Source organism: Hesperophylax consimilis, chromosome 20 (assembly GCF_061612785.1).
Source record: "Hesperophylax consimilis isolate HC1 chromosome 20, BYU_Hcon_1.0, whole genome shotgun sequence".
NCBI classification, from domain to species: Eukaryota; Metazoa; Arthropoda; class Insecta; order Trichoptera; family Limnephilidae; genus Hesperophylax; species Hesperophylax consimilis.
Genome location: NC_142855.1, coordinates 23560079 through 23571196, shown reverse-complemented (window position 1 = coordinate 23571196; position 11118 = coordinate 23560079). Strand labels below are relative to the sequence as shown.

At 36.4% G+C, this 11118-nt stretch overlaps 1 protein-coding gene across 1 annotated transcript; it reads right to left on the bottom strand.

The window, feature by feature from the left end:
* Positions 1-349: 349 nt before the first annotated feature.
* LOC149414383 (uncharacterized) lies at positions 350-6413 on the bottom strand. The gene is made up of 6 exons (XM_089644151.1): positions 6209-6413; positions 5135-5328; positions 4184-4324; positions 3852-4037; positions 2272-2492; positions 350-457 (listed from the first exon to the last, which is right to left on the bottom strand). Exons 2-6 carry the CDS (start codon positions 5271-5273, stop codon positions 350-352), a joined length of 795 nt encoding a protein of 264 aa, XP_089500277.1. The 5' UTR covers positions 5274-5328; positions 6209-6413.
* Between the last annotated feature and the right edge of the window lie 4705 nt (positions 6414-11118).

The following is an 11118-nucleotide window of genomic DNA, read 5'->3' as shown; positions in this document are numbered from 1 at the left end:
TGAAGTTAAGTTAAGTAAAATGAAATATAGGAACAGGTGACACGAAGATAGAAGATGGAGACTCTGCAGCAAGAATCCTAGGTGGTGAAGAAACTGGGCCAGCTGCTGCGGCGAAAGAGTCCAACGCGTCCACCAACAGTGCCAGCACGAGGTTCGTCTATATATGTGATTGTTTATACATTTGTTGAGGGTTTCTATGTTGCAGGAGTCGTGGTTCGCCAGAATACTTACACGGTGCTGCGGGGTCATTGATTCGGAGTAATGAAAGAACGTTTAATAATTTATTAATCAGAAGGTTACGAATAACATTTTAGAGCGAAAGTGACTTGAATGGATAACAACGTGTTGGTTATACGACGCTCAAGAACAGAATGGCGCTTCGGTCGCCGACGTGTCCGCTGGGACCCTCGGTGACTCGAGCGGCCGGTGTTGTCATTTTGTAACGGGTGACCATCTTCTGAATAATAAGCAATATATTGGGGTGCTTTACTAGATCACGACAGCCTCCCCTCCAGTATCCACGACATACTACAGGAGTTGAGATATATATATTGGTCATATCCTGACTGAGGCACCTTCAGTCAGAATGTGAGCAGCCTCCAATGTCTCCAGGAGAGTAAGAAATGTTCAGAGAAGTTATGATTGGACTTGGTGAGATGACAAATTGTTTTTTAAGCGTTTAAAGTGCAACGTTTTCGGGAACACATTGGAAGGCATTGTTGGCTTAACAATTATAAGAAGATAGATGGTCAGCAAGAGTACTTAATTCTAATACAATATTTATAATATGTGATGAAATGGAAACATAACGTTTTGTTTACTAGTATTAGCTTTCTTATAACAACTATAGGTATTATTGCTAAGTTTAATTATAATAATTTGATGTAGTTTTAATTTTTTTACAAAATAGCTTTAAACTAAAAGTTTGCTAATATTCCGCGTTTGCGGTGTCAGGTGCATCGACGAACTAATTGCTCGAAGCATTTGTTTATTATTTTGTGGTGCATGGAAATCAAAGTTTGATTCCAGTTTGTGGTTTAGATCACTGTATAAATCGTGACATTTTTGTAAGCTGAACTATGTTCAGTGCAACTGCATGATTTTTACGCAGAGTGCGTACTATGTAGCGCTGGTCATGAAATTATTATATAATAGAATATAAAAATATTTAATCCTATCATTTATGATAAACTTGAAATTAGCATTGTACATGATAATTGAATCGAAAATATGTAGTCATAATTAGCTTAGGAAACATTTCTGCGTTTAGAGAAATATTTGTTTGACATAAAATATAAATGTATAGTGAGCTATAACTAGAGTATGAAATGTTTAGAGCAATATAAGCATAAAAAATACAGTTGTCTTAATTAAAGAAGTACATGTATAAGGTAACCTAAGTAAGGTGTTCATTATGGTATTAGAAATATAATGTGTTACGCTAATCTATAGCGGTGAATTGGTAATTTTAAATTTACTATGCAACACGTCTGTCATCGGTATGTAAATATGTGTTTTTTGGAGACAAAAAGTCGAATAACCATGTTTATTTACATACGTATGACAAAGTGGGTTAATGTTCCTTAGTTAGGAAAGTGATACATCATCAGCTGTTTACTGTTATTGCATGAAAAAAATAATAAAGAGATATTAAATAACAGAAGTTTTCAATTATATGGTGCCTAATACGTCCAGAGAAGCACATTTGAAAGTACACAAATGTTACGTACACCTTGGTACGTGGTTAAAAAAAAAAAAAAACTATGCTCATTATATTGGTAGTCGATCACACTTGTGATGACGGTTGATGCTATTAATCGAGTAGCAATGCATATATAAATGCTATAAAGCGGTGAAAAGATTTCATCCGAACGTACAGTTATTTTATAATTGTTATACATTTTAAGGTGCATGAATTATGCGGTTCAAATGATGATTTGTGTTCATGGTATAGAAAATGTTTCACACTCGTGAATAAATAATAATTATCTAAGTTTTAGATTCTATCATTTGATAACAAACAATATTTCAAATTTCCATCAAAAATGTGTAAATTTAATAATGTTTGATTTGCAGTATTTTTAAAGAAAAAAAGAAATATACTTTAAGAATATTGTTTGCAAGAGAAAGCTAGGCGAAATTGAGAAATTAATTTCTATCATGAGTTATAAAAAAAAAATGCCAAATAGAAATGTCTTTTCGTGCTTATTCCGATCAAAATCGCTTTGGAAAATGTACTTGCTGACCTGAGCGAGTTGTCGTCTTGGTTACAGGTGTGACAGCGACAGGTGTGTCCATAGTGACATTTTCTTCGACCGGAACGAAAGCAGGCTTGAGTCTGTCTATGGAGACGCGTTTAGGTTTGACTCTTATTGAAATGACAAATGTTTTGTCGTCGCGCTCTTCTACCTTGTAAAGACCTTCATATGGATTCTGTAGAGGTTTTCTTACACTATCCGTTCTCAGGAATACGTGCGTGGTGACAGGTAGGTCTTTGTGTACAAAAAAATTTCTAGTACTGTGTTTGCTGGCAGGAGTCAATCTAATATGCTCGAACTTCCTTTGTAGACGTCCTACGTACGTGTCGGGTTCCTCACGGGGGGTTTCAGTGAAGAAATAGCAAGGTAGCCTTAGTGTTCCGCCATAGGTGAGTTCAGCTGGCGAACCTTTTTATTTCTTAACGAACAGTCGATCTCAACCCGAGCAATATGAGGGGGAGATTTTTGATCCAGTTCCGGTCACCACATGTCATGAGGGATGCCTTGAGCGTGCGATGCCATCTCTCTATTATCCCGTTCGCCTGTAGGTGATACGCAGTAGTTCTTTTGTGTTTGATTCCAAACTTTTCTGCGAGTTTTTTGAAGAGACAACTCTCGAACTGACGACCATGGTCCGTGGTGATGCTACCCGGGGTTCCGTGAAGAGCAATCAAATTTAATTGTAAGTCAGCATGTGGCTCGTCACAAAAGATAATTATTATATTCACTCGAGACGAGACAAAGGTTTTCTTTAACGGTGGGTCAGCATGTGTCTTGTCAGATAGCTCTTCCGAGAAAATGTATATTTGCACTCAGAACATGAAAAAGGTTTTTCACCACTGTGAGTCAGCATGTGTCTCATCAGATTGCCCTTTCGTGAACATGAATAGTTGCACTCGGAACATGAAAAAGGTTTTTCGCCACTGTGAGTCAGCATGTGGATCGTCAGAGAGCCCTTTTGAGAACATGAGTAATTGCATTTGGAACATGTAAAAGGTTTTTCTCCACTGTGAGTTAGCATGTGCCTCTGTAGATCGCCCTTTTGAGAACATGAATAGTTGCACTCGGAACATGAAAAAGGTTTTTCCCCACTGTGAGTCAGCATGTGGATCGTCAGTTGGCCCTTTCGAGAACATGAATAGTTGCACTCGGAACATGAAAAAGGTTTTTCGCCACTGTGAGTCACCATGTGCCTCTTTAGATAGACCTTTCGAGAACATGAATAGTTGCACTCGGAACATGAAAAAGGTTTTTCACCACTGTGAGTCAGCATGTGGATCGCCAGTTTGTACTTTCGAGAACATGAATAGTTGCACTCGGAACATGAAAAAGGTTTTTCGCCACTGTGAGTCAGCATGTGGATCGTCAGAGAGCCCTTTTGAGAACATGAGTAATTGCATTTGGAACATGTAAAAGGTTTTTCTCCACTGTGAGTCAGCATGTGCCTCTTAAGATAGACCTTTCGAGAACATGAATAGTTGCACTCGGAACATGAAAAAGGTTTTTCTCCACTGTGAGTCAGCATGTGACTCGTCAGATGGTCCTTTCGAGAACATGAATAGTTGCACTCGGAACATGAAAAAGGTTTTTCACCACTGTGAGTCAGCATGTGAATCGTCAGATGGCCCTTTCGAGAACATGTATAGTTGCACTCGGAACATGGAAAATGTTTTTTTCCTGTAGGGTTGCATAGGTGCCTATTTAAATTCGACTTATTAGAAAGGGAGAAAATAGAATTAGGACAAAATAATTGTTTTTCCACAGGATGTGTCTTGATATCTGTGGAAAAAAAAATTATATGATTATAAAAGCTTTATTCGACTTAATATCTACACTTACCACAATAAAGCACTAAAATAGATAAAAAAAATTAACAAATTACGATGGCAGAAAATGTAAAATTTTAGGAAGGAAATTGTTTATACCGGACAGGTAGATTCGTTCTAAGCATTCCTTTTTGACATCCGGCAGGTCTATGTCAATTTCTATACAAGGAAGTTCCCCATAACTATCTTCTCGGCATCCGAGTTCCGCCTTAACGGTAACAGTCTCCACATTAATGTAAGCTATAAAAAAACATGTACATAGATTGATAATCGATGTTAAACAACACAAGTTTTCAAATTATAATATTTACGATAAAATACACCATTGATTAATCCTGCAGAATTGAAAATGAGATGAAGAGAGTTCAAGGTTAATTTAATCAAATTAATAAGGACAACCCCAGATGTCCGCTTGAGGAAGGAATAAGCATTTGCTTTAGAGCACCTGAATTATGTAGTTTTTTATAAGTTGACGAAATGTTGTTTTCTTCCAATAATAGTAAGAGCCCTAATTGGGCGTGAACAAACAAATAAATAAATATGTATTCTTAACTCATGAGGAAAAAAATGGAAAATTTGAGGAATCGAGCACTTATTGTGAGCATTGGCGGCTTCTGTAATTAAAGGGAATGGCTCTCGACTTGTAATCTGTAGGTTCCGGGATAAAATCCAAGCGTGCGCAAGCAATTTTTTTGATTGATACATGATATTTCACAATATATTCTTGCGGCACGTTCCAATGACAAGTACTTCCCACCTTTCACCACTCTATATCCATTCCCTCCTTTTGACTTCTAGCCACACAACGTACTACTACGCCAAGAGCTTGAGAGCAGTTGGAACACGCGTGGAGTATTCACAAAACTAAATTAAAATTATTTAGTTTAACTAATGTTGTAGATTGGCTGTTTCTGGCAAAGATAAAAACTAAAATAACTACGGCAAAAGAGGGCAGCGTTAAAAAACATATTATGTTCTGTCGCCATGGCAATCCAAAATGGACTTGAATTAATAACATATAATTTATTATACAAAAGCAATGCAACTAACTGGCTGTCTGAGTACTCTCCGCATATGGGGAACATTCCTTCTTTACATCTGGGAAATCTAAATCCATTTCACCTCCACCATCTTCCTGGGGCCCTGGTTCCGTCTTGATGGAAACAGTTTCTGGATTTACTAGATCCATGGCACCGCTGTCATAGGCTTTGGTAATTGGTACAAGCCCAAACAAATATGCATACCTGAAACAGAATATAATTGTGACGGAACCCTATTTTAAATGAGCTTTTCATTTTGTTTGGTTAAATATTTTGTCAAAACATGATATATCATATGCGAAACTTTTATTGGGAAATAGGGATATACATATTGTGAATATCTTGACCTTGGAGTTGACATTTAAAATCTGTTGAAAGATTCGTCGGATAACTCAATATAACTATAACCATAAGTAATGCAAATACTTTATTAAAGTAAAGCTTTTATTAAGTTCGCCAATGCGCTCTTAACAGAATATTTAAAACTAATTTTAAAAATATTTTTACTATTATAAGCAGACGTCTAAGTAACAGTTTGAACGTTCCGCAAACAAAACTCCAATAGATTTGTTAAATTAGGTGTACCGATAACGGCCGCTACACGATGATGCGTGATTCATAAAAGCATAAGTACTTTCTAATAAATATCACAAGCACGGGAAGATAAATTTAACTTCGTGGGTTCAACAGTTTAAGCGATATAAAGTAGAATTAGAGAGTAAAAACCGGGGGATGCGACTGGCCAACTGGCGATGAAAAAAGGATGAGTCAACAAATCGGGTTAGTTTTACACAGACAATAATGAAGTCTTAGACATGTTTTATGCCATCAGCAGTAATGCATGCATATTTAAATTGATAAAAAAACGATACATGCAAAAGTTTCAGACGGGTAAAATAATTATTCCTCTTTGGCGGCCAAAATACGCATTTATTTTGGATTTTGGTTAAAGTGGTTATCTCCAGCCATAGCCTGAAGAACAGTAAACATTGCGAATGTAGAATAAACGGTTGAATAAATGGTTCGATGCCAATAACTTATCATTAAACTCGGGCAAAACTTATTACATAATATTAACACTAACAGACAGACAGTCGGGGCAGGATCATATAACACATATTATATAACATTAACACCCACAAACAGACAGTCTGGGGGCTGACTCTGTATCTCTCACAAGCGTCCGTACCGCGGGTTTACGACTGACAAACCCGTTTTCACTGATTTTGGTACTCTTTAGCAAGTCGTAAACCCGAATTTAATCGAAAACTCAAAGTGACAGCTCAACGTTTCGCTTTAGATCGATATCTTCGGGCTCTTTGTATGGCCCCATTTTGTCACCCCTTTAACCACAGACGACCACAGATAAAACGGTCGTTTGGTCCAGACAGGTAAATATATTGTGGACCATAAAGAATTCTCAAGGCCATTTAAAAAAGTGCAAACATAAACAATATAACTGAACCCAGCTAACATCGTTCATTCACTAGCCTAAAAAGATTGTATTTTAAAAATAAAAATATTGAAATGCAGGAAAAGGAAAAAAAAAAAATCCCACAGCTATGCACACATCAAAATACTTTTTATTTTCAAAAAGACGATGGACAGTAATACAAAACAGGGTCAGTACAACCGATGTATTGAGCATTGATTTATCATTGAAGTAGAAGATAATACTAATATATCTAAACAAAACATGAAACAGAACAAGTCACAGAAACATAAAAAGTAACGGTCTCCACTAGGAATCGAACCCAGGATTTCTGTCTTACTGCAACAACTTAACGGCCCTCGCTATTAAATGTTTCTAGCGCGAATTCGAATATCTAACTCGCTGCACCTGCAGCTGGCCGGTGCGTTCCATTCAATACAAGACACGCACAGACCAAAACAAATTATTATTAATTAAAGATATTGTGATTATGAAAATTATGTTAAAATAAATTTTAGAATGTAATGCAATATTACAATAACTTGATTAATGGAGGAGGTTCTCAGTAACAACATTTAATATAACTTTTTATTTGGATTTTTTTTTGATAAATACAATTATAAAGAGTTACAAAAGGCTTCCCTTTGTTCTAGCCTGGTTTCGCAGTGCGGCGGGGCACTGTTAATACTAAATTGTATAGTTTAATTTGAGGTCACGGGTTCAAAAGCCGGCGAGGTCAAAACAAATTTAATTTAATTTATATAAGTAGAATTAAAATAAATTTTATATAGTTACATATAATGAATCTGTAACTCGTTCAAAAGTGGAAGATACGTTCAGTATCACCCTGGTGAGAGACCATAATTCAGGATTGAAAGTTGCTTGAGAACGGCGTAGATATGTTTAGTGACTAGATCTGAATAGCCAGGAACCTCCCAACCCTCCTTTTCCCTATCTCTAAAAATGTAGACCACATACATAAGGAATATAAATGAAATTTCTTTTGAAGACACTTAAATGAAAATGTTATTGATCTCTTCTTAACAATTCCTTCTTACATGTTTTGGTTTTAGCTGAAACCAATTTTACTTTACTTCTTTTCGGTATTATGCACTTTGAATTACTCAGGATTTCTAATAGGCATGCAGCGATTATCTCCAGGATCAATTAATTCGGGTAGCATGGAAAAATTGTAAAAAGCTATTCAGCTGTTCAACCAAATTAGTCTGCCGAAATTCGTCATCCCGTAAAAAATTTTCGATTTTTATTCCGAGTTCAGTCCATACAACAAACATACAAATAGCTTTTTTTGTTACATGTAATTGGCCCTGAACCTGGTAAAATCAATCGTGAGATGTATTTACCAGAATTTCTCCATTTTTGCTAACGTAATTTTTTTGGATTTTAATGCTTCATATATGAGCATGCTGCGTGCTGCGAAAGGACATTTAATTTCAATCACGGTGTATTCAGAAGAAATTCCATCTGGTGTCGCACCCATATACGGATACTCTTCATGTATGAAAAGACCACACTTTTCTATGGTAATGCTTTCTAGTTCTACAAGCTCCTTCAGGACATTGTATTCACGTTTTTGTCCGTGTTGAATTGGAGGAATATTTGATAAGGATTGCTGGAACAGTATATTTTTGACTAATGGAGCGCAACTGATATTTTGCCACCGTTTGCACACTTTTCCAAACCACGATGCCGTAATAATATTGCGGCGCATCTCGATCCACTTTCCACTAGATGCTTGAAGTACTGTCGCCCTTTCAATTACTTGCCTATCTTTGGCTATGGTAAAAAGCCTTTCCAAAAAATCATCTTTAGCTGCCTCATACGATGCTTGGTCCATATCAGGTTTTTTTGCATTGGGACCATATGCTGATCTTTTGCTGGAGCGAGCTGCAGGGTTTTTCTTTTCTTTTTTTTACTTAGTACTTGTTGATTATTTTTCTGCATTATTTTTATTTCTAATTGCTTTATGAGTTTTCCGGGACTATTACCGGTTGCAAATTTATGCAAAGAATAGTGTGGACGATTGGTGTTGAACGCCACTACTGCTGCAGGCCACCTTCCATTGTAGGACCGTTTTAAAGAATAGTTAATACGCTTTCCACCAACAAATTTAGCCACAACATTATTATAGCACTCCACAATATTGCTATCTACATCATGTATTAAACTTCGAGCATTAGATGCCAAAAGTCGAACGTGCTGCATGATTCTGGACATTATCAAGCTCGAAGTCATATTGGGTGCGTAATTAGTGTAGCCAGTATCCCGTTTGCAAAAGTATGCCCGTTCCTTGCATAGTGAGTGGTCTCCAAATACATGTTTTGGACCATTCAATATATCCCAATAAAACTGTTTTATTTTTCCTCTTGACTACAATTCATAGCCTTCCGGTAGGTTATTGCACAACGTACAGCCGTTCTCAGGCGTAAAATACGGCTTGACACAATCTTCCTCAATGCTAAGGGATACTTCTAACAGTGATTTAATTTTGTTTCAATAATTTCTAAGTAAGTGATTTCGGCATTTGATCTTTTCGACTGAAACATTTTTATACGATGCGCTTCTTTTATTTTATTGTAAGTGCTGGAATATTTTATATACTTTTATATTTTAAAAATATCAAATTGTTTATTACTATATTTATAAGAAACCCGAAAAAAAGTTAACAATAAATTAATTCTTAATAATATAAAATTGTTTATTACCTATAAACCTGAAAAAATGTTAACAATATATTAATTCTTAATAATATTAAATTCTTTATTACCTAGAAACCCAAAAAAATGTTAACAATAAATTAATTCTTAATAATACTATTTGACACTACACAGCTTCGACGGAAACGCACAGATGAAACATAAAAAAGGCGACACACTATTATAGTCCCTACGCGCAACGCATAGAGTGAAATATTGTTGAAACGTCACACGGAAGTGTAATAATTACGCGGAATTTCGAACTTTGAAAAAAGATATACACGACGGACCGTAGGAAGCGTGCATTCACAGCCACCTCATAGAGCCGAATGAGTAGGAGCAGTGTTGCCAACTCGAATTTTAAAGTTGAGCTAGGCGAAACCCAAAAAAGAGCCAAAAAGGAGCTAAAATTTTGAAAGTGACATAAAGCATGGGGGGGGGGGGGGTTGTTAGAGAATTTCATAGGAGAAAAATTCGGGGGCGGACTGCAGAATTTTCGACAAAAAAAAACCTTTTTTCCTTCTTGTTGGCTGCTTTTGAACAACTCATAACAAACACTTAACAATTTGTTTTTATAATTTTCAAAACACAATTATTTTTGATAATATCGAAGTCTTCAGGATATTTTTATTGTTTTTTTTATAATTTTTTTTTGCTAGGCAGCGACTAGTCCTCTAAAAAATGTAAGCAGTCATCCGGTTCCAGTTCCTGTACCATCGCACTGCTAGGACCGGCTTCATCAGGATTTTTTTCATATACAGCCATTGTTACAATTTTTTTTTTGAACTTCTGGGGGAAGTTCATAATCCTCGCAACATTTGTTGTGTCGCCTGAACCCGATCGAATTGTTAAAATCGAATTAACCATGTCAATGCCAAGTCTATTTGTAGTTTTATTTTTGACTATATTTAATTGGCTAAAAACTCGTTCCACTTCTCCGTTTGACCACGGCAGAGCAAGTACCGAAACTGCGAAAGAGCTGATTTCGTGGAAAGGATTTTCATCAGCGGCATCACGATACTTTAGAACCTCAGCCCAAAACTTGACTGTGCTTGATGTGCTTCTCCAAGGTATTAGAGAGATCTTGAACCATTGGACTTCAGCTTTTGCAATGATGTCTGCAGAAATGCCCATTCCGTTCATCAGAGGTGCGATGCTTTCGCAGAAAAGTAAAGATCGATAGGTTTACAGCGCAGTTCACTGTGAGACTTGCGCGGCGGCCTGAAGTGTCGTGTGTGAGTGGTTCATTTATGGTCGTGGGACTCGGTCGCTCCGAAGTGTGCGTGTAAACGGCGCTATTTTTAGTAACTGTTTACTTGTGCAGGAGTTCGGGGAATCTCTTTTTTTGGGAAGTCCTGGTTATTTTGGAATATTACTGCAAATATAATTTTTTTAATATTATTTCACGTGAATAAGAGCTGAAAAATCTGAAAAACGAGCTAAGAAGCTAAATGACTTTTTTTAGAGCTGACGACGTCGATTTAGAGCCAGATCTAGCTCTAAAGGAGCTGAATTGGCAACACTGAGTAGGAGAATTCTTAGATGTTCATTATATATTAAATTGTTAGTAAAAACATATATCTCGACAGAAAAATGTATTAATGATAGCCTAGCGTGGCTACATTATAGATATTTTGACGATTAATAACTTAGATTGTCGTTTGAATCTGACAATTCATGATTCTCCATACAACGATTGAGATCGCTAGTAAGGAAGGCCCTTAATAGGATTTTATTTGACCTTGCACAAAAATACAAGAATATTTACACAAAATACATATTCAACGTGTTGAAAGATATTATTATGTCAAGTAATAAAAAAAAGAATTAGAGGCAGGGCCGACC